Raw genomic sequence first — 26855 nt, forward strand, 5'->3', positions numbered from 1 at the left:
GTTTCCACTATGGTCCAGATGGTGGGGATCCTTGATGATAGATGCCGCCTTCTTGAGGCAGTACCTCATGTAATTACTTTTGATGGTGTTTATTAGAGGCTCTAACATAGGAACCAGTTCTGTACAATAGTCAATTCATGAGCCAAACAGAATGCTATTACTTCTGGCCAGCAATGCCCTGTCTTCCTGAAGTCGGTAAAATAACCTGTATAAAATTATGTTTAACATCATTTCGCAAATTACTGAGCAGGAATTACGGACGGTACCATGGCGCAGTGGTAGAGTTGCTGCCTTACAGCGCCAGAGACCCGGGTTCGATCCTGACCATGGGTGCTGTCTGTACGGAGTTTGTACTCCCTGTGACTGTATGGACCGCTCCGGGTTTCAAAAATGTTCAGGTTTGTCGATTAATTGGCTTATGTAAAATTGTAAATTGTACCCAGTGTGTAGGGTAGTGCTAGTGTATGGGGTGATCGTTGGTCGGCATGGACTCGGTGGGCCGAAGGGCCTATTTCGAAAGTGTACCTCTGAAGTCTAAATCATTTTGCTAATTACTGAACAGGAAATAAGTTTTGTATGGTGCTGGTATTCAATACAGTAGCTTGAACGAAAACTTGAGTTGTGACTCACCAACCATTCATAAAAGGCAAAACTACCCGGTTATGTAGTAAGCAGTCATGGTTAACAAAAGTGCCTAGAGGCAGCATCCAGCTAAAAAAAAGCCTCACATCAGTGCAGATATAAGTAGGAATCTGAATTGGAAAATAAATATTTTCATGGGAGGTGAAAGACATTACGAAATGGTAATACAATATTTACAAAAGGAAGTAAAGAGGAATGTCGGCACTTTAGAGATGAATGGTGAAATGTCACATCGTTACATAAAAAGTGAGAGCATGATTAGGCAACTTTTTTTAGTTTAGAGATACAGCGCGGAAACAGGTCCTTCGGCCCACCGAGTCCACACCAACCAACGATCCCCACACACTAACACTATCCTACACATACTAGGGACAATTATTACAATTTTACCAAGCCAATTAGCCGACAAACCTGTACATCTTTGGACTGTGGTAGAAAACCGGAGCGCCGCGAAAATTACACGCGGTCACAGGGAGAATTAACAAACTCTGTACCGACAGCACCTGTAGTCAGGAGCAAATCCGGAACTTTGGTGTTGTAAGGCAGAAAGCCTTTGACAAGGTGCACATGGGAGCTGCGAAGGAAGGTGAGAGCCCATGGTATCAAAAGGCAGAAACTAGCATGGATATCTAGTTGGCTTTATGGCAGAAGGCAAAGATTGGATATAAAGGGGGCTTTTTCTGGTTGGCTGCCAGTGACTAGTGGAGTTCCGCAGGGGTAGATGCTGGGGCTGCTGCTCTTCACGTTGTATATTAATGATTTGGGTGAGGGGATTGAAGGCTTTGTGGCCAAGTTTGCGAATGATACCAAAATAGGTGGAGGGGCAAGTCGTGGAGAGAAATCAAGGACTGTGCAGACTTGGATAGGTTGAGAGAGTGGGCAGAGAAGTGGCAGATTAAATCATGCAGCAGTGTAGAGTCATGCAATTTGGTTGTCGGAATAAAGGCATAGATTATTTTCTAATCCAGAAATCCGAGGAGCAAAGGGACTTGGGAGTATTGGTGCAGGATCCCCAAAATATTTATCTGCAAGTCCGATTGGTAGCAAAGAAAGCAACGGCAATGTTAGCATTTATATTGAGAGGGCTTGTATGCCAAAAAAAAGGGATGCAATGCCAAGGCTCTGTAAGGTGCTGAGCAGACTGCATTGTGAGCATTTTTGAGCACAATGTATGAGGAAGGATGTACTGGTTCAGGAGAGGGTCCAGAATAGGTTTACAACAATGATCCCAGGAATGAGTAGGTTAACATATGATGAGCGTTGGACGGCACTGGACCTGTACTCGCTGGAGTTTAGAAGAATGAGGGGGGACCTCATTGAAACGTACAAAATAGCTAAAGGCTTGGACGGATTGGAAGTGGAGAAGATGTTTCTACTTGTGGGAGAGTCCAGGACTAAAGGTCATAGCCTCACAATTAAAGGATGTTATTTTAGGAAGGAGATGAGGAGGAATTTCTTTAGAGTGTCATGAATGTATTGAATTCTTTGCCACAGAAGGCTGTGGAGGCCAAGTTAGTGGATATATTTAAGGCAGATATAGATATATTCTTGTTTAGTACAGGTGTCAGAGGTTCTGGGGAGAAGGCAGAAGAATGGGGTTAGGATGTACAGGTAGATCAGCCATGATTGAATGGCGGAGTAGACTTGAAAGGCCAAATAGCCTTATTCTGCTCCTCTCACTGATGATCGTATGATTTTATGAAAGCAGCAACTCTACCGCTCTGCTACTCTAATACCATAACGGGGAAAATGCTGGGGTTTGGCTAAGAAGAAATGAGAAACAGAAGATACGTCTCTCACTAAATGGGATTCGCTGACTCGCTGAGTTCCTCCAACAGAAAGCGTTGCAGGACTTTGAAACTGCTTCATCAAAGCTGCAAATGTGATGCACCACAGGTTAGTAGAATGTGCTGCCTTACTGAGAGTGATCTCCAGCAAATGAGTTGCTGGTGTAGGTTAGCAAAAGCCTCTGAATGTATTAAATTAGAATATATTCGCAGCATGCGGTTCTTTGATTCCTAGATACCTCTGGACATCAGGAATAATGTTAACCAATATCAATTGTCCGTAAGAATTCTTCACCAAAAATAGAGTATGGATATTCCAAAGAAATATCCTACACTTCAAGACCAGAGGCTATATGGATATGCTGAAAAAAGGTAACAACATTCTATTTAGCTCAAGAATTGGGTATTGTTCACAACAAGTTTCTTTGTTCCTGTAAATAGGAATTGGAAAATTATATGTTTCTTATTTCCTTGGCATGCGCATTACCTCAGGAGCATTGTTCCAATTAGAGCCTTGACTTAGATATTCTCTTTGATGCAGCAGCTTTGGTATTCTGGAAAGTGGCCTGAGCATCCATCATTTAAGAGTGTATCATTTGGATATATTCAACATCTAGTCTATATGATAGTGTAACCCACAAGTGTAACAACAGTTCCCTCTTGTGATCTGAACTGGATATTCATGTCTTTCATTCACGTGTATTCCTAATCCTTTCAAAGTCACACCAAGAGATGATTAGGTGAGACGCAGATAGGCGGTGATCATTAGGTCCATTTGTTCGCTGCTAATGAGGACATACTACAACCTTCAGAATCAGGTGCATTTTCCTCAATCAAAACAATTTGTCATGATAATTTTAAGAATTTAAAATAATGATCGCATACTTCCCCCCTTCAGTAGGTTGCCTTGTTTAAGATCATATCATGTGATAGGAGTAGAATTAACTGGCCATTCGGCCCATCAAGTCTGCTCCGCCATTCAATCATGGCTGATCTATCTCTCCCTCCTAACCCCATTCTCCTGCCTTCTCCCCATAACCTCTGACACCCATACTAATCAGGAATCTATCCATTTCTACCTTAAGTATATCCAATGACTTTTGCCTCCACAGCCTTCTGTGGCAAGGAATTCCAGATTCACCACCCTCTGACAAAATAAATTCCTCCTCATCTCTTTCCTAAAAGAATGTCCTTTAATTGTGAGGCTAGTCCTCGTAAAATAACGCCACATTCTTTCGCATTTTGACCTTTTGAGTCTTACAAAATCTTGGCTTGCAGTTTTCCATTTTATAATCCTGATTGGCCGTGTGTTAGATTTTACTTTCAATTTCAATCAGTTAGGACAATAGGAGTCAAAGAAAATGAGTGGTTCATTGTGTCCCTTGGGCCTATCCTGCATCCTTTAATTAACAAAATATTATCAAACTCAAATTTAAAATGTTCAATCTCCTTCAAACAGTTGTTTGGGAAAGAATTCCCAAATTCCACTATCACCTGTATGGAAAGTTACTTCCTGATGTTGTCCATGAATGAGTCCATGATAATTTTTGGATAACGTTCACTGACTACCTCAACGCAGAAAATAATTTATCTTTGATCTGTTCCGCCAAATCCTTCACTTCTTGGGGATTGCCAGATGGAAAATGGAGGTCTTAAGAACAGTTCATTTTCATTCTGCTGGTGTGAGAATTCTCAGCCCAGTGAACTTGAGGCTCTTATGAGTAACGTGGCAATTTTGGGGTGATGCAATGGCGCAGAGGTAGAGTTCCTGATTACAGCGCCACTGACTCCGGCTCAATCCCGACTACAGGTGCTGTCTGTATGGAGTATGTACATTCTCTCTGTGACCGTGTGGGTTTTCTCTGGGTGCTCCGGTTTCCTCCCACACTCCAAAGACGTACAGGTTTGTAGGTTAATTGGTGTTGGTTAAAAAAAAAACTGTAAATTCTTTCTAGTGTGTTGGATAGTGCTAGTGTACGGGATGATTGGTGTCGGTGCAGATTCGGTGGGTCAAAGGGCCTGTGTCCGCGCTGTATCTCTAAAGTCTAAAAGTCTAAACGTCTGAAGCAAATTTTCAATATTTAAGCTAGCTAACCCCATAAATCATGTAGGTACAGTTGTATGCAACGTTTAAGGTGTACCAGTCACTTTGCTGGAACTCTTATTCATCACCATGTCCCTTCCAACTGGTGAAAGAACTGAACTAGCAATCAAGCTCTCATGGAATTTGTAGCTTTTTTGCCTTGATCATAATTTGTCCAGTTGAGGATTCATGGCGACAGGACAATAAGCAAGAGAGAGGCTGGAGCTCAGTGGGAAAAACAGGAGAAATCAAATGAAATGAAAGCAAGAATGTTTTCAGCAGTGGGAGAATCGAGGACTAGAGGGCACTGCCTCAGAATAAAAGGACGTACCTTAAGAGTGGAGATGAGAACAGATTGATAGGTTATTGATTAGTAAGGGTGCAAAGGTTACAGGGAAGAAGCAGGAGAATGGGGTTAAGAGGGAAAAATAGATCAACCATGATCAAATGGGAGACCAGGCTTGGTGGGCCGAATAGGCTAATTCTTCTCCTATGCCCTATGGTCTTATGGTAAATGAAACTAGGGCTTCAACTCCACCAGTTATACAAGATAAAGTCAGAGAGTCGTAGAGTCATGCAGCATAGAAATAGGCCCACCAGCCCAACTTGCTAATGCAGACTAAGCTGCCCCATCTACATGAGACCCACCTGCCTGCAAATAGCCATATCCCTCTAAACCTTTCCTGTCCATGTACCTGTCCAAATGTCTTATAAATGTTACAGTATCAGCCTCAATAACCTCCTCTGGCAGGTCACTCCATATATCAACCACCCTTTATAACCATATAACCATATAACAATTACAGCACGGAAACAGGCCATCTCGACCCTTCTAGTCCGTGCCGAACACGTAATCTCCCCTAGTCCCATATACCTGCGCTCACACCATAACCCTCCATTCCTTTCCCGTCCATATAACTATCCAATTTATTTTTAAATGATAAAAACGAACCTGCCTCCACCACCTTCACTGGTAGCTCATTCCACACAGCCACCACTCTCTGAGTAAAGCAGTTCCCCCTCATGTTACCCCTAAACTTCTGTCCCTTAATTCTAAAGTCATGTCCCCTTGTTTGAATCTTCCCTACTCTCAGTGGGAAAAGCTTATCCACGTCAACTCTGTCTATCCCTCTCATCATTTTAAAGACCTCTATCAAGTCCCCCCTTAACCTACTGCGCTCCAAAGAATAAAGCCCTAACTTGTTCAACCTTTCTCTGTAACTTAGTTGCTGAAACCCAGGCAACATTCTAGTAAAACTCCTCTGTACTCTCTCTATTTTGTTGACATCCTTCCTATAATTAGGCGACCAAAATTGTACACCATACTCTAGAATTGGCCTCACCAATGCCTTGTACAATTTGAACATTACATCCCAACTTCTATACTCAATGCTCTGATTTATAAAGGCCAGCACACCAAAAGCTTTCTTTACCACCCTATCTACATGAGATTCCATTTTCAGGGAACTGTGCACAGTTATTCCCAGATCCCTCTGTTCACCTGCATTCTTCAATTCCCTACCATTTACCATGTACATCCTATTTTGATTTGTCCTGCCAAGATGTAGCACCTCACACTTATCAGCATTAAACTCCATCTGCTATCTTTCAGCCCACTCTTCCAACTGGCATAAATCTCTCTGTAGACTTTGAAAATCTACTTCATTATCCACAACCCCACTTATCTTAGTATCATCTGCATACTTACTAATCCAATTTACCACACCATCATCCAGATCATTGATGTACATGACAAACAACAATGGACCCAACACAGATCCCTGTGGCACCCCACTAGTCACTGGCCTGCAACCTGACAAACAACCATCCACCATTACTCTCTGGCATCTCCCATTCAGCCACTGTTGAATCCATCTTGCTACTCCACCATTAATACCCAACAATTGAACCTTCTTAACCAACCTTCCGTGAGGAACCTTGTCAAAGGCCTTACTGAAGTCCATATATACAACATCCACTGGTTTACCCTCATCAATTTCCTGAGTAACCTCTTCAAAAAATTCAAGAAGATTAGTCAAACATGACCTTCCAGGCACAAATCCATGTTGACTGTTCCTAATCAGACCCTGTTTATCCAGATGCGTATATATATTATCTCTAAGTATCCTTTCCATTAATTTGCCCACCACTGACGTCAAACTAACAGGTCTATAATTGCTAGGTTTACCCTTAGACCCCTTTTTAAACAATGGAACATGCGCAGTACGCCAATCCTCCGGCACTATTCCCGTTTCTAATGACATTTGAAATATTTCTGTCATAGCCCCTGCTATTTCTACACTAACTTCCCTCAATGTTCTAGGGAATATCCTGTCCGGACCTGGAGACATATCCACTTTTATATTTCTCAAAAGTGTCAATACTTCCTCTTTTTTGAATCTCAAAGTTTTCATTGTTTCCCTTACCTCACATAATTCAATATCCTTCTCCTTGGTGAATACCGAAGAAAAAAAATTGTTCAATATCTCCCCCATCTCTTTTGGCTCTGCAGATAGCTGTCCACTCTGACTCTCTAATGGACCAATTTTATCCCTCGCTATCCTTTTGCTATTAATATATCTGTAGAAACTCTTTGGATTTACTTTCACCTTACTTGCCAAAGCAACCTCACATCTTCTTTTAGCTTTTCTAATTTCTTTCATAAGATTCTTTTTACATTCTTTATACTCCTCAAGCACCTCATTTACTCCATGCTGCCTATAATTATTGTAGATCTCTCTCTTTTTCCAAACCAAGTGTCCAATTTCCCTTGAAAACCATGGCTCTTTCCAATTTTTACTATTTCATTTCAACCGAACAGGGACATAAAGATTCTGTACTCTTAAAATTTCACCTTTAAATGTCATCCATTTCTCTTCCACATCTTTCCCATAAAACAAACTGTCCCAATTTACTCCTTTTAAATCCTTTCGCATCTCCTCAAAGTTAGCCTTTGTCCAATCAAAAATCTCAACCCTAGGTCCAGTTCTGACCCTCTCCATAATTATATTGAAACTAATGGTATTGTGACACTGGTCCCGAACTGTTCCCCAACGCATACCTCTGCCACCTGACCCGTTTCATTTCCTAACAGGAGGTCCAGCACGCCCTTTCTCTAGTAAGTACTTGTATGTATTGCTGCAAAAAACTATCCTGCACACATTTTACAAACTCCAACCAATCCAGCCCATTTACAGAATGTGTTTTCCAGTCTATGTGTGGAAAATTGAAATCTCCCACAAGGACCTTGTGTTTACTACTAATATCTGCAATCTCCTTACATATTTGCTCTTCCAATTCTCGCTCCCCATTTGGCGGTCTATAATACACCCCTATAAGTGTTGCTACCCCTTTCCCATTTCTCAGTTCCACCCAAATAGCCTCCCTAGACGAGCCCTCTAATCTATCCTGCCCAAGCACTGCTGTAATATCTTCGTGGATAAGCAATGCAATACCTCCACCTCTTGCCCCTCCAATTCTATCACACCTGAAGCAACAAAATCCTGGAATATTTAGTTTCCAATCACAGCCCTCTTGCAACCATGTTTCACTGATCGCCACAACATCATACTTCCAGGTGTCAATCCAGACTCTAAGTTCATCCACCTTTCTTACAATGCTCCTAGCATTAAAATATACACATTTAAGAAACCCACCCTCTCTTATTCTCTGTTTATTGTCTTTTCTTTCTCTCTCCCCTACATTTTGGGTCCGAGTGCAACCATTCTCTGCCTCCTGCCTCACACACTGACTGCTAGCTTTCCCAATTTGAGTCCCCCCCCCCAGCCATACTAGTTTAAAGTCTCCCCAGTAGCCTTTGCAAATCTCCCCGCCAGGGTATTGGTCCCCCTCGAGTTCAAGTGCAACCCGTCCTTTCTGTACAGGTCGCACCTTCCCCAAAAGAGGTCCCAATGATCCAGAAACTTGAATCAATCTGTGAAAACGTTTCAGCTCAGGTTCCTATTAAATCTTTCTCCTCCCACCTATAACCTTTTGTTCTTGATTCCACTACTCTGGGTACATTGAGTGGACTTTGTGCATCTACTCTATGTATTCACCTCATGATCTTATACACCTCTATAAGGTCACCCCTTAAACTCCTGCTATGTTTTAGACTTTGGAGATACAGAGTGGAAACAGGCCCTTTGGCCCACCGAGTGCGTGCCAACCAGCAATCACCCCGTACACTGGCACTATCCTCCATGGTAGGGACAAGTTACGATTTTACCAAAGCCAATTAACCTACAAACCTGTACGTCTTTGGAATGTGGGAGGAAACTGGAGCACCCGAAGAAAATCCATGTGGTCAAATGGAGAACGTGCAAACTCTATACAGACAGCACCCGAGGTCATGATTGAACCCGGGTCTCTGGCGCCGTATGAAGGAGAATCTACCGCTGCGCCTCCGTGCCACCCATTTTGAAGTAACTATTATCTGTGATAACATTTAAAGCAGATAAAAATATTAAAATCCTTATCAATATGAACTGCCATAACTAATTATGCAACCATGCAATGTGTGTTCAGTTTGCACTTGTTTAAACAGATGAGATGCTCATTAGCTTCAGTATATCTGTGATGCTTCAATAAATAGTTTAATGGCTGTAATGTTTAACCAATTTCAGAAGTCTTTGTAATTCTAGCTTTAGCAGCTCATTAATGTTTTTTTTTGACAGTGTACAAATGATTTTGCTGCAATTTGATACCTACTTAAACTCCCAAGATGTTATGATTTACTTCTATGATTAGGGACTACTAAAATATAAATGGCATAAGCTCTACAGTGGAGGGTTAATAGTCATTGTTTAACAGTCATCACTGTTGATACTTTTACATATTGTGATCTTTCAGCACAGTTGCACAATTTAGATTTTATATTACTCCGAAGTCGACATTATCATACATTTATTATTGCCAGTCAACCAATCAAGTATCAGGCACTTTTTTAATAAAAAATCGGCACGGCATCCCCCTTAAGAGAAACCTGGCAAATAAAGATAAGCAGGGCTACAGTAAAACAATGTTGTGAACAGCAATTCACATGGGAACATTGCCCAGTCAACTCAGAAGGTCGTTAAGCAAGATTCAAACAACAATGCTAAGCACTTTCTCATTAAATTCTCCAAACAACGCTTTAGAGCTCATTTTTATGTGATAAACCAGATTCTAAAGGTTTTATTAATCTTTATTAATCATAAAAATAGACTATATTGCAGAAGGACTTGTTGGTTGAAATGAAGGACTTCCACGATAGTTCAGCTACAATAACTTGACCCTCGACTGCTATGTATCATTGCAAGGGATGTGAACAGTTTTTTTCCACGAGTGGAACTAAACAGTGTGAGAGACACTACTGTGCCTGCACAGAGCAGAACTCAAAAATCACTTGCCGTTAATGGCAGGCATACATTTTATGTGTGGTTGCAAAAATCTGCAGTTGCTGCTTCAGCTTTGCTATTCAATTAAAAAGGACAATCACAAAGGCACTTAAAATATATTCTGTTCTATCAAACACAATACACGAGTAAAAACAATACTGCTTGTGCAGGAAGGAACTGCAGATGCTGGTTTACATCGAAGATAGACACAAAATGCTGGAGCAATTCAGCGGGTCAGGCAGCATCTCTGGGGAAAAGGAATAGGCGATGTTTTGGGTTGAGACCCTTCATCAGGCTGAGAATTAATGAGGACGATTCTCTTGGTTTTCCAGTTTCAATACATTTTAGTTAGTTAAAAAAATCCACACCCCAAATTAGAGTCGACGGGTCATAGAGTCTCACAGCACAGAAACAATCCCTTCAGCCTAACTTGCCCATGCCTACTAAGATGCCATTTCTACACCAGTACCAGCTGCCCGCGTTTAGCCCATATCCCTCCAAATCTTTGCTATCCGTGTCCATAGAAACATAGAAAATAGGTGCAGGAGTAGGCCATTTGGCCCTTCGAGCCTGCACCACCATTCAATATGATCATGGCTATCGTGTACAGTTTTGCGCAAATAGAATGACCGCCAAACCAGAGGAGGGGGAACGGGGGGAGAGAGGGAAGGGGGTGGGTAAGATATTTGGTGGGTGGGGGAGAGGGAGAGAGGGATGGGTGGGAGAGGGGTGAGGAGAGGGAAACATAGAAACATAGAAATTAAGTGCAGGAGTAGGCCATTTGGCCCTTCGAGCCTGCACCGCCATTCAATATGATCATGGCTGATCATCCAACACAGTATCCTGTACCTGCCTTCTCTCCATACCCCCTGATCCCTTTAGCCACAAGGGCCACATCTAACTCCCTCTTAAATATAGCCAATGAACTGGCCTCAACTACTTTCTGTGGCAGAGAATTCCACAGATTCACCACTCTCTGTGTGAAAAAAAAATTCTCATCTCGGTCCTAAAAGACTTCCCCCTTATCCTTAAACGGTGACCCCTTGTTCTGGACTTCCCCAACATCGGGAACAATCTTCCTGCATCTAGCCTGTCCAACCCCTTAAGGATTTTGTAAGTTTCTATAAGATCCCCCCTCAATCTTCTAAATTCTAGAGAGTATAAGCTGAGTCTATCCAGTCTTTCTTCATATGAAAGTCCTGACATCCCAGGAATCAGTCTGGTGAACCTTCTCTGTATTCCCTCTATGGCAATAATGTCCTTCCTCAGATTTGGAGACCAAAACTGTACGCAATACTCCAGATGTGGTCTCACCAAGGCCCTGTACAACTGCAGTAGAACCTCCCTGCTCCTATACTCAAATCCTTTTGCTATGAATGTACCTTTCCAAATGCCTTTTGAATGTTGCTTAGCCACCTGCCTCAACTACCTCCTCTGGCAGCTTGTTCCATTGACACCCCCGTCCTCTGTATGAAAAAGCTGCCCCCCAGGTTTCTCTTAAATTTTTCCCCTCTCATTTTAAACTCATGTCCTCTGTGCAGTTACCCAACCTATTCCAAATTATCCAAGGCTATTGTAGGAATCCTGAGCTTTTGAGACATTTAACGATGTTCATTATTTAATTCCCAGTTACAAATACTTTCTCCAGTTCAACAAGACTGAGTCCAATGACGAAGTGGTAGAACTATTCATTTCTATTAAAAAATATTTGGTGTTGTTGAACTTCAGGTTCGATGCTTGTCCATTGTAAGTAGATTTGCAGAGGAAGTGTTTTGATAGGAAGTCATTGACCCGAACTATTAATTCTGTTACTCTTTCTTTACAATGCTCTGTCCAGCTGAGCGATCCCGGCAATTTCAGTTTTTATATTGGTAATGTTCGTTATTTTCCATCTAGACGGCAGGGTGGCACAGTGGTAGACTTGCTGTCTTACAGCATCACAGACATGGGTTCAATCCTGACTACGGTTACTGTCTGTACGGAGTTTGTGCGTTCGACCCATGTTGGTTTTCTCCGGGAGCTCCGGTTTCCTCCCACACTCCAAACATACAGGTTTGTAGCTTAATTGGTTTTGGTAAAAATTGTAAAATGTCCCTAGTGTGTAGGGTAGTGCTAGTGTGCAGGGATCGCTGGATGGCACGGATTATCCGTGGGCTAAAGATCCTGTTTCCGCGCTGTACCTCTAAACTATACTAAACTAAACTAATCAGTCAATTCAAAGATGGAAATCAGGAATCTAAGGAACAAACTACTCTTTAATGCAATGCCTGTGGACTGTAACTCATAGTAACAATATATCACAAAGGAGGGAAAGAAATACTTCACCATTACATTTCACTTCTGATCATGTATCTTATATAAATATGGACAAGCTGCAGTAGGTCAAAATTGCTTACCCGAAGAATTGGAGATGATGGAGCCAAAAGCACTGATGACAACATTTGCCTTCAAACGAATAAGCTGGTCCTCATCTTCAACCCAATCTCCAGCATCATTCTGCTCCGTACGGACAAACTCAATTGCAGAAATCCGCTGACCTTTCAGAATAATTTTTCGTGGTGACATGTAAGGCAAAAACTCACATCTCTCTTCTTTTGCTAGTTCCACCTAATAGACAATTACAAGAGAGAAAACAATACTGAGACGCTCAGGACAACTATGACCTTCATTATAATATTATTGTGTGGTGCATTATAAATCATGGATGGTGAAGAGCATGCATTTACAGATATGTTATATACGGTAGTTATCTCGACCTGACTATCAAGCTTCCTGTTGTATCTTTCTAAATATTGACTGTTCGCAGACTGTTCTTACGTTATATGATGCCAATATGATTGCAACTCAACCTGATAAACTTCCAAGTTGCCCCTCTAGTGTTTACACGTGTACATGCCAACCACCATACTCCTTTAAAAACAACCTGCATTCTCCAAGCAAGACAGAAACTAACATTCAGCAAATGGTGGTGCAGCAGGTGAGTTGCAGCCGTACAGCACAAGAGGCCCATGTTCGATCCTGACTACAGGTGCTGTCTGTATAGAGTTTGAACGTTCTCCCCTGGGTTTTCCCCGGGTGCTCCAGTTTCCTCCCACATTTCAAAGATGTACAGGTTGGTAGAGTAATTGACTTTGGTAAAAATTGTACAATGTCCCCTGTATATTGGATAGGGCCAGTGTATGGGATGATCGCTGGTCGGCGCGGACACGGTGGGCCAAAGGGCCTGTTTCTGCGCTGTACCTCTAAAGTGAACAATGCGTAAGAAGGAACTGCAGATGCCGGTTTACACTGAAGATAGACACAAAATGCTGGAGTAACTCAGCGGGTCAAGCAGCATCTCTGGAGAAAAGGAATAGGTGACGTTTTGGGTCGAGTCCCTTCTTCTGAAGATGTCACCTATTCCTTTTCTTCAGAGATGCTGCCTGTCCTGCTGAGTTTCTCCAGCTTTTTTGTGTCTATCTAAACGAGACATGATATTATTACAGGGCAAATTGCTTCTGCTTTTGCATTGTCGCTTACTGTCAAAACGTTCTCATTTTACTGCAACATGACAGAATGAAGAACGGTGATTCCTAATTTTTGCTGTGGAATAGGCCCTTCACCCAGGGTGCAATGAGTACTTATTTCACTGGAATTGCTTGCTCTGCAACAGCCAAGATGAAGTGACCAGCTGGGCATTCCAAATTCATTTTCTGATTGCTTTCATGAATCTTTGAGCCCCAGAGTTTGAGGTTGGCCATTGTGGAACAATTTGTCGATAGTGAAATCCATGTTGCTCAGCAAATTGCTGCAGCTCTGAAATCTCCCAAGGAGACCCTTTCAACAGTGGCCCTCATTGTTGTACAATTGGTTACTGCAACTTCTGAACACATCGGCAGTCATTCAGAACAAGTTTGCTGGTATAAAGCATTCCCCAAGGTCAATAGCAGCTCTCTCACTGTCATGGCTAATCAGGTTGGTTGATAATGGCAAGATGGGGGTCTCCTGTATTAACTGCTGACACCCAACAATGGAGACATCTTTTATCAACTTCTCTTTATTGTTACAGAGTTATAGAGTGATACAGTGTGGAAACAGACCCTTCGGCCCAACTTGCCCATACCGGCCAACATGTCCCAGCTACACTAGTCCCACCTGCCTGCGTTTGACCCACATCTCTCCAAACTTGTCCTATCCATGTACCTGTCCCAACTGTTTCTTAAACATTGGGATAGTCCCAGCCTCAACTCCTCCTCTGGCAGCCGGTTCCATAAACCCACCACCCTGCCACAAGGAACTGCAGAAGCTGGTTTACAAAAATATCGACAAATTGTTGGAGTAACTCAGCAGGCCAGGAGACCATGCATGGGTGATGTATCACGTTGGGACCCTTCTTCAGACTTATTGTAGGGAGTTTGGGGGAAAGAAAGCTAGAAGAGAGGAGGGGCAAGGACATAGCCTGCTAGATGATAAGTTCATACAGTTTGAGTGGGGGGGGGGGGGGGGGGGATTGATAGGCGGATGGCTGGACAAAAAAAGGTGAATAGTCAGAAGGTGATAGACAAAAGGATCAAAGAGTTGCAAATTGTGAAGCTAGAGGAAGGGATGTGCTGTAGGTGGAAGAGGGGGTTGGGGTGAGGGGAGAAGTAGGATGGAGGTGCTCCAGCACTTTGTCTCTATTTTGCACTTCATTGTTCATGCCTATGAAGCACATTGTGTTCCTGAGAATGGCTTTGGATTTGGTTGTCTTTGATGCCTAATCCTAAAATGCTTTGAGGATGTCTATGTGTTCTCACGGGAAGACAAATATCTCAAAATACAAGGATCCATTTAGTTTCTCCTTATCTAAATGGTACCTCATCTTTGGGTGTAATGTTCTTCAAGAGCAGTGTTGCAATAGACCAGAAAATCATGAGCATTTTGAAGATCTCATGATGGAGATACTTAGACGTGAATTATGTGCACAGACAGATTTCTGTGCAGGTATTTCAATGTTTAGGATCAAACTAGATTGTCTAGAAGAGGCAGTAAGATACACAGACTCATTGTTTTAATCAAACTACTACCATTATTCTCTTTGGCAGGATTGAAAATGCAAGGAAATTGTCCACTTTTACGGTTATCTGTCAAGTTTGTGGTTGATAAATGAGAATTGACAATAATCGAGTTTCATAGTATTGTCAAGCGGCTAATTTTACTATAAATCTCATTCAACAATAGCACTGGGTAGATAGAAGTAATAACATTTGCAGATTTTGGTCAAATGGCTAATAAGATTACAATGCAGTGTAATATTGTTAACTAGTTGTTGAAAATACTTTATCTAAACCCATTTTTGCCTCTGTTCAGGTCTTCGTTGGTTTTATTAAATAAATGTTTAAACATTAAAAACCTCTCAACTTTTTGAGCAATAATTATTGCATTATATTCATATAAATGGTGATTTAACAAAATATACACTACATAATACTTTTTTTAGTTCATATTCCCATTCAAATTGTTATCAAATAAGGTGGGTAACAGATCTAGACATCCATACGAGGTTATCAAATTAACCCAAGGAATTCTAATCCAAGTGTAATAATTAAAAACAATCTTCACAAATGCTATAAAGGCATTTTTAAAAGGAACACTTTGTAATGAACTATGTCTAATCTGCACACGTTATTACATATTTTTTTAAAGCAGATGATATTGCTTGCACCATAAAAGCATTTTATCTTTAGTTTACAAAGATGACCCTTAGTCCAACTATTCAACTTCTGAACACAATTAATAACAAAAATCGCCTTGAGCTGCTGCCAGCGACTGGGTTCGATCTGGACTACTGGCGCTGTTTGTGGGGAGTTTGCATGTTCGCCCTATGACCGTGTGAGTTTTCTCCGGGTGCTAAGGTTTCCTCACACACTCCAAGGATGTACAGGTTTGTAAATTAATTGGGTTTGGTACAATGGTAAATTGACCCTGGTGTGTAGGATAGTGCTAGTGTATAGAGTCAGCTGGTCAGCACAGACTCGGTCGGCCGAAGGGCCCGTTTCCGCGATATAGCTCTAGCCCTTTAGATTCATTACTTACAACATATTATTAAAATCTGTGGCTCTCTTTATTCACGAGTAGCAAATGCATTTGTGTACAGTCCAATCACTTCCAAGGACTCTGCCAAAGGTGTACCATAGCTAATCATGTGATTTATAAGCAAGGCACCATTTGAATAATGCTGCAATTACTTCTTACAGTATACTTTCAGAATAATGCGCGCTATTTTCATGATATTTATTTTAGTTGTTTATCTTTTAATATTTTATCTTGTATGTATCGTTAGCTTTTAGAAATGTTTGAATGGTGCACTGAATGGCTGACATTTTTAAATTTCGTTGTACACAGCCATGTTACAATGACAATAAAGAAAACTATTCTATTTTTCAAAGGTGGCAATATTCTGAATTACGTTTACAGTATACATTGATTCAAGTGATTTTGTTTTATTTTATTCTACTTTGCAAACCAAATAATAAAACTATTAAAGATAGTGAGATTGGTAACAACTAATTCAATAGTTTTCATTCTTCTCTTTGCAAAAAAATAGAGTAGGTACTAATAGCATCAAAAAAAGCTAAACTAAATTAAACATTAGAAGATAGACACAAAGTGCTAGAGTAACTCAGCGGGTCAGGCAGCTGAGTTACAAAAGGATGGTTGACGTTTCGGGTCAGGATCCTGCTTCAGACTTGGAAGTTGGAGTCTCAAGAAGGGTCCCGACCCGAAATGTCACCCACCCTTTTTCTCCAGAGACGCAGCTGACCCACTGAGTTACTTCAGCACTTTGTATCTATCTTCCGTATATACCAGCATCTGCAGTTCCTTTCTACACTTAATACAACATTAATTAGATTCTGATTGAAGAATTGTCTCTTCAGTTTTGATCCTACTTTTACTGGAAGCAGTTCATAGAGTCACAAGGCTATTACTAGAATTTAAATACATGAAATGTTAAGTTAATGATGCAAATTCAGTTCAACCTAAAGAAAATCTAAGGTGAGTGGTAAACAGAGAGTGATGAATCTCTGGAATTCTCTGCCACAGAAGGTAGTTGAGGCCAGTTTGTTGGCTATATTTAAGAGGGAGTTAGATGTGGCCCTTGTGGCTAAAGGGATCAGGGGGTATGGAGAGAAGGCAGGTACAGGATACTGAGTTGGATGATCAGCCATGATCATATTGAATGGCGGTGCAGGCTCGAAGGGCCAAATGGCCTACTCCTGCACCTATTTTCTATGTTTCTATATTTCTATGTGAGGGAAGACACGGAGTTTCCGGTGAGGAAACATTGGTAAGAACTAATCAAGCATCCTTTTTGGTGAACTAGGAACAAATATGCCAGCTGATGATTCATAGGGTAACACCCCCAGGACAATGTCAATGGAACACTCCATCACGTTGCAAAGCCAAATGTACAAAGCTGACTTTATAGGGTCGTGTTGATGCTTTGGCGCCGACTGTGCAAGAGCTGGCTGCTCTTGAAAAGGAGGCGCAGTCCTCTTTCTTACAGTTTGGCTTTCTTCCCAACCAATTGTTCAAGCGCTTTTGATTGCAACATGCGCCTTAATTTAGTTCAACAAAGAAACTGAAAAGTTACTAAAGAACTGTGGTAGGTCCACTACCTCGCAGCACCAGAGACCCAGGTTTGATCCTAGCATCGGGTGCCGACTGTGTGGAGTTTGCCAGTTCTTCCCGTGACCCTTCCGGGTTTCCTCCGGGTGCTCCAGTTTCCTCCCACGTCACAGATATCTGCAGCTTTTTTTCGGTTGATTGTCCTCAGTAAATTGCAGGGAGTGGAGGAGAAAGTGGATTAACATCCAACCAATGGGTGATCGATGGTTGGCATGGACACGGTGGGCTGAAGGACCTGCATCTCGCAATCAATCACTCAATGAAAGGGTGTTTTGCAAGGCAATGCAGAAAGCTCCAAGTCAATTTGGACACAGTGAGTCAGATCCCAATAGCAAGAGTACCAAAACCATGGTGGAATCTTGTTGCACTGACCATGGGTAATTGTGCCATTGTCAACAAATAACCCAGTAGGTGCTTCCTTTAACAGAAACTATTCACTTGGAATAGCATCCAACCAAATAAAATGTTCCTTGATTTATAATGATCAATTTTTGTTCCAGTTTAGTTATTTCTCATTGTAAAGTCAAAGTTTAAAATACTCTTTATGTTAAATACTATAACGTGTTTGACACTGACAACAAAGGAATAATTAAATAGTAAAAAACATACTAATTAAATAAAAGTGCTAGTAAGCTAGTTTCAAAAAAGCTACTTTCTATATTATTGCGACTTCCTGCGATGGCTAAAAAATGCTGAAAAAGGATAAAAAATGTTAAATCTGGAATGGAGTTGTTAGGCAAAAAACAACTAAATTATGAAATGCAGATCTTGGAGATATTGAGTAACAGTGCACACACGTTAATAAAGGGAAAGCTTGCAATCCATGTTCCATCTGGTTAGCCCAATTGTAATAAATCCGGAGTGTTAAAGCCTGTTGAATTTTACCTCCTCTGGGACAGCCCTGATACAGGTAAATCCTTTCCGAAAAGCCACGAACACTCGGTGGGCCCCACAGCGTAGTGCAGATGTTGCACAGTCAAAGGCTGTGTCTCCAGCACCAAGGACAATGACTGTGCCCCGTAGTGTTGGAAGACAGCATAGACAGGCACACATTCCTGAAAGAAAGCAAAACAGTATTTCGTCCAGAATGGAAAAGAAATTGAGGTCATTACTGCCTGTAGTTCGGGCATCACATGAGCTTTTTTAATAATTCAAAATGGCACACAAAACATGTGCAACCTGCAAGGCAGATTATTAGTGCAGTTCCTAACATATGTACAGTAAACACCTGCTGGAATTATCCAGATCAAGCAGATTAAGATGTCAGTGTGCAATGCTGATTTCACTACCCTCAGTGCACCAGTTGATGCCATCTTTGACTTCAAGTCTTTATATTTTTAGAGATATAGTGCAGAAATATGCCCATTGGCCACCCCAAGTCCGCGCTGACTTGTGATCCCCTTACGCTAGCATTATTGGTCTGTCCCACTTAGGGGACACTTTAGGCGACTGCCAGGGACTAATTTTAATGGAATTCACCTACGACACCTGGCAACAACCTACGACAACACCTCCGACAACTAACGGCAGCTAAAATTGTTGAAAAACATGTTGACAACAAAAATATGTTGAAAATTTTGTGGAAGTCCCCTGTAGTTGCCCAAAAAATCGCCTAAGTGGGACAGGCACATTATCCTACACACTAGGGACAATTTACAAGCAATGCCAATTTAATTGACAATTTACACAAGCCGATTAACCTACAAACCTGTACGTCTTTGGAGTGTAGGAGGAAAAAGGAACACCCAGGGAAAACCCACGAGGGTCAAGGGGAGAACAGGTGAACTCCGTACAGACAGCACCCGTAGTCAGGATTGAACTCGGTTCTCTGGCGCTGTAAGGCAACAACTTAACCGCTGCGCCACTGTGCCGCGTGGCACGTTATCTGTATTGATCAGTATTGATGTAGCTGAGGTGAACTGAGCACTGCCTGAATCCTGTACTGTGCTTGATCGGATATGGCAATAGATTTACTTTAATATGAACACATACAAAAGGCAATCACACCCAACGTGACACTGAGGACTTGAGTAGTGATATTAATTGTGGTTATTCTGCCGATCGGCCGTGGAATTCAGCTATGGGAATGGATCTGCCAGCTTCGGCTGGGCCGCAGTTCCAGAGCCTTGGCCACAGGAGGCAAACTTGACCCGCAGTTCATCCACAGAAGTTGGCTATGGGAACGTATCTTGTGCAATACCCAGCCTGGGCGTCGCATTTTTTTGGGGGGGAATTTTGGCCGGATTAAAGCCCCTGTGTTCCCACTACCATCTGAGGCCAGTTCATTGGTTATATTTAAGAGGGAGTTAGATGTGGCCCTTGTGGCTAAAGGGATCAGGGGGTATGGAGAGAAAGCAGGTACGGGATACTGAGTTGGATGATCAGCCATGATCATATTGAATGGCGGTGCAGGCTCGAAGGGCCGAATGGCCTACTCCTGCACCTAATTTCTATGTTTCTATGACCCTGTGTCCCCACTAACATGTATCTGGAGAGTGACCCTGATAGATATTGGACTTACCACAGGTCTACTACTACTGATTTTCCGGCACCCTTGCATCTCGAGCCTTTCTGGATTATCCATTTAGCAGGACCAACAGAGGTCCTTGGAGGGGGGGGGGGGGGGGGGGTGGGGGCCTTGGGGGGGGGGGGGGGGGGGGTGAGGGGAAAAGTCAGCCACAGAGGTCGGCCATGGGAACGGGTCTGTCGGATCCGACCGGGCTGGAGTCCCAGAGCCCCAGTTGCCGGCAGCAAATTCAGCCTGCTGATCAGCTGCAGATGACAGCTTTGGGAAGAATCTGCCGGCTTCAGCAGGCCAGGCCGGGGAAGTCCCAATGAGGTCGAGAACGGCCGCCTCACCCGGCCTAGGCGCCACATTTTTGGGGGAACTTCCGGAGATTGGGTGAGGGGGGTGGGCGTGAGAGGGGAGAGATTTTCAGAGATTTCCAGATCAAAGTATGCGCAAAATCGATGGCGCAACTCTATTTCCCTCCTTTTTTGCCAAGACAGATTCCCTTCTGGACTACCCGCAAGGTCCTGTTACTCTCTTTAAAATGCTCGAGCAACGTGGTTGTGCTTTCTCTCGTTACCTGTGTCAGTCCTTAGCCGCTGAACAGCAGTGAGAGCTCGCTGCTCACAGAAATCACTGACAGCAGCAGGTTGTATAAAGTTGCTGTGCAGTCTGCATTGCAATCAATGGGTGTGGATTAGGTTCACACTGCAGCTCTCTCTCCTCAGTGGATCTCGGGGGCTATTCAATTTAGTTGCCAAACTATTTACGCCTGCCATCACAAAGACGCAGGAACACACTTAAATAAATTGTAAAGCTGTATCATTTTACCAAGCAGAGATGAACCATATTACTATCAAATTATTCTGTTTCATTGCAGGGCATTTTTATTCCTGTTAAAATGTATTCATATACATAATTTCACACCCAGCACCCTCAGAAAAAAGGCCTATTATTTTATCTCCTATGGTTGACTGCAGGCAACGTTGAATTGCAGATTTCAGCACATGATACCACATCCATTATACTGAAGCAATCAAAAGTCTCAATATCTAAATAAATCGGAAAAAAAACCTATCAGCCTTTGATCTTAATGCCTTTTTGCTTCGTAATCATGCATTTAGTTAGCCATTACTTTTTTTTAAGGCATTGTCCTGGACCACTATGCCGACTTTTTTGTCTTTGTTTTGTGGAGAACATGTTGTCAGAGGGTGGTGAATCTGTGGAATTCTTTGCCACAGAAGGCTGCGGAGGCCAAGTCAGTGGATATTTTTAAGGCAAATAGATAAGTTTTTGATTAGTACGGGTGTCAGAGATTATGGGGAGAAGGCAGGGGAATAGATCAGCCATGATTGAATGGCAGAGTAGGCTTGATGAGCCCAATAGCCTAATTCTACTCCTATTCCTTATCACCTTATGACCTAATAACATAAATCGTTATAATTTAGAGGCATATATTTTTTCAAAATATTATGCAACTAACGCATTAAAAATTTAATTAATTTTACATCACGGCTTCCATAAGAATTCCAAAATTTGTCAATGCAAAGATCCAAGTTCTACATTCCGGTTGGAAAACAATAAATGGAAAAAAGACATCTACATACTGCATTAAAACAAAAACTTTACTGACAAAGCTTTCAAAATTGAAGTTTGCTTTTCTAGTTTCATCCAGAAATAATGATGGTTTTTTTCATGTAAGTGCCTCGTGTTTTATCTTTGCTTAATCGTGCTAACAAAATTAATGATGAGCAGACCAAAAGGAAAAAATAAAATTCTTAAGATAAAATTCCAGGATTAAATTTAAATGAGAAGTTCTACCTGCTTTGCTGGCTTTTGCAACAAGGGGTAGGAATTCCTTGGATGTGTAGAAGCCATGTTCCACTGTTAAGCCTTCAAAGATGAGATCTCGCTTTGGCTCCGGTAAACCTATTGAAATGCAGATTGCTCCATTAAATGATAATGCACAAAGTACGGGTTCTGTGTAATATTTTGCATTTTTTTTAAAAACAAACAGGATGTTTTCATAATCCTTTTTACAGTCCGCAGATGTTGCCTGCTAATTTACAGACAATTTTCTCTGATAAATAGGTCATCTAAAAAGACTTGTACATTTGCGAATTTGTGAAGTACAATGCATTAAAAATCAAAATTCAGAAACAAACAAGATAGATGTTCCTCTTGAACTCCAATTTCTCACTGCAGTTATACATTGTAAAACAAATTAAATATCAGCTGTAATGTGCGGGGAATGAATCAGAAAATGGCATGAGTACCTTGCATGTTTTTCTACAAAGAATAGAATATCTGAATTCGGAACATCCACTGTTAAAACAACATTTTTGAAAGTGCACAATAAATAATTTGTAAACCAGCTTCTGCATTTCCTTGTATCCACAGTTTACAGTTCATTTATCAAGATTGGCAAGTCACTCGGCATCTGTTGGGCTGGTACCATTCAGCAATTTGTGATGCACAAGTGGCCTTTGCATATTTCCCCCCGTCTGATAACTCAACAGACTGCGGTAAGTCTTTAAATATTTATTGTGCCAAGAAAGACCAACATCCTGACCAAACCTTTGAAAATGCAGGAAGCATACTTCACAAAGGCACAAGTCCAGCTGGAAGCTCATTCTTTGAGTGGGTCTTGCACTGTTTCATTGCCACAGAAGGTTGTGGGGGCCAAGTCAATGGATATTTTTAAGGCAGAGGTAGTTAGATTCTTGATTCTTGACTACAAAAGTGGTAAATACTGCCCAGTCCATCATCGGCTCTGACCTCCCTTCCATCGAGGAGATCTATTTCAGTTGCTGCCCCAAAATGGGTGGCAGCATCATCAAGGACCCACACCATCCTAGCCACACACTCATCTCCCTGCTACCTTCAGGTATAAGGTACAGGAACCTGAAGACTGCAATGACCAGGTTCAGGAATAGCTACTTCCCCACAGCCATCTCAGGCTCAGCAAACTCAGCTCGGACAAAATTCTGAACATTAATAGCCCATTATCTGTTTATTTGCACTTTATCAGTTTAATTATTCATGTGTGTATATATTTATGCAATGGTATATGGACACACTGATCTGTTCAGTATACGTGCCTACTATGTTCTGGTGTGCTAAAGCAAAGCAAGAATTTAATTGTCCTATCAGGAACACATGACAATAAACTCTCTTCATTAGTACGGGTGTCAGAGGCTATGGGGAGAAGACAGGAGAATGGGATTGAGAGGGAAAGATAGATCAGCCATGATGGAATGACAGAGTAGACTTGATGGGTCAAATGACCTAATTCTAATCCTATCACATAAACTTATGAACTATTTTGTTTTAATGTTTTCCAGAGTCAGGTCAGGGTCTCAATCCAGAGTTACATAAACACTTGCAATATATTTAGCATGGGTGGAGGAACAGCTCGGATAAAGGACGGGGGAAGAGCAATGGGGGAGAGGGGGGTATCACGGTGGAGGGGAGCAGGAACCAGCGAGGAGGACCAGAAGGGAAAGGGCTGGAGCTGCGCTCCTTTGCTTGGTGGTGAGTTTGGGACTCACAGCAGGCGCTGGACGCTCTCCTCCGACGGGATCAGACTCCCCGCTTTCCGTTTTGCGACATCGGCGACATCTTCGACTTCGGGCTGAGCCGCTCCCGGTCCCTCAAAAATTGTATCCAGTTGGAGACATCCGCCGGCCACCTACAGTGTCCCTCAGCTCCAGTAAAGACGCGATGGCGCAGGAAGGGGCGGACCGTTCCGGGGAGTGACAGGAGAAGCGACTGGCAGGAGAGGAGATCGATCTGCGCACGCGCGGTTTTTACGATTTTTAAACCCTGCTAACATTTACAACATACTACCGATCGGAATTAAACTTGGTGCACTCGCAGCACGGGAGAACGGTGAGTGAGCTGACGAAAAATCGTAGCGCTAATGTGTACTGTTTTTGCGCAAATAGAAAAAACGCGCATGCTGGAAGAACACAAGATCAGATTTTTAGTTATGTATAGATGGTGTTGGTTAATTATCAATGTCATTTAGGACCTACTCTAACTTCGGCAGCTGGTGAGCTAGTTAGAGTAACATCCTACATTATGGCAGTAATTGAACTATAGAAATGACTGCACTGACAAGAACACCACTCATCAGCTACTTACTCTGTCACCAGGAGAACCAGCCTTAACCTTTACTCATAGGTGAACGGTTTAATTCAGTTTCTATCTGTTACTTCAGCACTTTCAAATCTTTTGGATGCATCGGCTTTTAATCAGTCTTTTAACATCCAGATGAATCATGCTTTAATCTAGTCCAATTAACACACAACAAGCAAAAGAGCATGAAGCAACAATGATATTTTTCTTTGTAGCACCAAAGTACTACAGATGCTGGTTAATATGCAAAAGGTCACACAAAGAGCTGGAGTAACTCAGCGGGTCATGCAGCATCTCTGAAGAACATGGAGATATTCTCCATAGAACATCTATTTTCTATGGAGAACATAGAACCGAGCTCTAGATTCCAGATTAGAACTAGAACCTAGTCTAGTTCTAGCCTAGACGTTTTGGGTCGAGACGTTTAGGGTCCAGACCCTTCTTCAGGCTGTTTGTGATTGTGTTCGATTGCTTGCCCTCTTCAGGGAGATACTGATGATCCAATGATTTTGAGAGAGAATGAATCGGAAAATGTGCTCGGCAAGGCAAGAGTTTCCATGCTGAACTGTGGATATGTATTCACCTTGAGAATCTAGCGATTTGAGAATCTCATATAAACATCCAAGTTCAGGACACCTAACAGGGGCGGCACGGTGGCGCAGCGGTAGAGTAGCTGCCTTTTACAGCGTTGGCAGCGCTGGAGACCTGTGTTCAATCCCGGCTACGGGTGCTGTCTGTATGGAGTTTGTACGTTCTCCCCGTTACGGCATGGGTTTTCTCTGAGACCATAAGGAATAGGAGTAGAATTAGGCCATTCAGCCCATCAGATCTACTCCATCATTCAATCATGGCTGATCTATCTCTCCCTTCTAACCCCATTCTCCTGTCTTCTCCCCATAACCCCTGACACTTGTACTAATCAAGATCTTCGGTTTTTGTACACTTGACATAAGTGTAAATTGTCCCGAGTATGTGTAGGCTTGTGTTAATGTGCAGTGATCGCTGGTTGGTGCGGACTCGGTTAGCTGAAGGGCCTCTTTCCGTGCAGTATCTCTAAAACTAAAACCAAACAATCCATTGCAATCAGTGTATAGAAACATAGATAATAGGTGCAGGAGTAGGTCATTTGGTCCTTCGAGCCTGCACCGTCATTCAATATGATCATGGCTGATCATCCAACTCAGTATCCCGTAACTTGCCTTCTCTCCATACCCCCTGATCCCTTTAGCTACAAGGGCCGTATAGGACAGAGCTTCAAAATGTTCTCAGTGAACCTGTGAACAGGAAGACCAAGACCATTCATTTGAGAGGCAAGGCCAGCCTGAAGGGTAGAAGAATACATTTAGTATAACATGCATCCCCGTTTATAGGCCTCCCAGTTCAGGGTCAACCAGGATCTAACGTATCAATGCCGCCATCTTTTTGGATTCATTGAGTTTGCTTTAATGTTACTAGTTATTTAAAAGTGTTTCAAATGATTTCATGCAATTTTATTTCTTCTATTTTTGGAAACAAATAAAGCAACCTTTGCCCTTTGGTGCTAAATCCTTCCACTACTAAGATCATAAGATCATGTGAAAAGTGGAATTAGGCCATTTGGCCCATCAAGTCTACTCCACCATTCAATCATGGCCGATCTATCTCTCCCTCCTAACCCCATTCTCCTGCCTTCTCCCCATAACCTCTGACGCCCGTACTAATCAAGAATCGATCTATCTCTGCCTTAAAAATATCCATTGACTTGGCCTTCACAGCCTTCTGTGGCAAAGAATTCCACAGATTCACCACCCTCTGACTACAGAAATTCCTCTTCATCTCCTTCCTAAAAGAATGTCCTTTAATTCCAAGGTTATGACCTCTTGTCCTGGACTCTCCCACTAGTGGAAACATCCTCTCCACATCCACTCTATCCAGGCCTTTCACTATCCATTATTCATTATTCATCATGCCTTCAACATAATTGGTTTCTTATATTAGCCCAAATAATCCAGTCATCCTTCACATTTCTATTTGAAGGATCCCACCAGCACAGGTTGGTTGCAGTCTTTGCTTATACACAATGTGAAGTGATATGCAACATTAAAATTATCTTATTTTACGTGAACCTCTCTCTGCATGATATTGTCTTATTAAACAAAAAGCACAAGCCAAACAGTGAGCAAACCAATTGTGCCATAATTATTTTTAATATTATTGAAACGTGAGAAAGCAGAATTAGAAAGGTGTTTTAAATGCACAATATCACAGCATTTCTTGCCATACGCTAACTTCAAGATGAGAGGGGCAAAGTTTAAAGGAGATGTGCTTGGCAAGTTTTTTTAACAGCGAGGATGGTGGTGAATGTGCTGCCGGGGGAAGTTGTTGAGGCAAATATGGTATTTGAAAAACTTTTGGAGAGGCACATGGCTATGCAGGGAAATGCAGGTTAAGTGTAGGTAGATAAGTGATGGTCTTGGCATCATGTTCGGCATAGGCATGATGGGCCAGAAAGCCTGTTATTGTGCTGTACTGTTGTATGTGAATTTGAAAAAACTAACAAGATTGTACTACAATTTCAGTGATCACGTTAGACACACAAGGATAACAGGGGCCATTTCTTCTATTTTGCATTAAGCTAACTGGTATATTTAATACAGTTTGGATTAGTTTAGAGTTACAGTGCGGAAACT

General features: G+C 42.1%; 1 protein-coding gene across 1 annotated transcript in view; it reads right to left on the reverse strand.

The window, feature by feature from the left end:
- Positions 1 to 26855, reverse strand: part of LOC129700783 (dihydropyrimidine dehydrogenase [NADP(+)]-like) — a 637641-nt gene that overhangs the window by 321376 nt on the left and 289410 nt on the right. Inside the window, exons 9-11 of the mRNA XM_055641481.1 lie at positions 21868 to 21975; positions 18423 to 18592; positions 12287 to 12497 (exon numbers count right to left, since the gene is read on the reverse strand). Coding sequence (XP_055497456.1) covers positions 12287 to 12497; positions 18423 to 18592; positions 21868 to 21975 — 489 coding nt within the window. The remainder of the gene's footprint in view (positions 1 to 12286; positions 12498 to 18422; positions 18593 to 21867; positions 21976 to 26855) is intronic.

The sequence above is a fragment of the Leucoraja erinacea genome, chromosome 10, assembly GCF_028641065.1.
Source record: "Leucoraja erinacea ecotype New England chromosome 10, Leri_hhj_1, whole genome shotgun sequence".
NCBI classification, from domain to species: Eukaryota; Metazoa; Chordata; class Chondrichthyes; order Rajiformes; family Rajidae; genus Leucoraja; species Leucoraja erinaceus.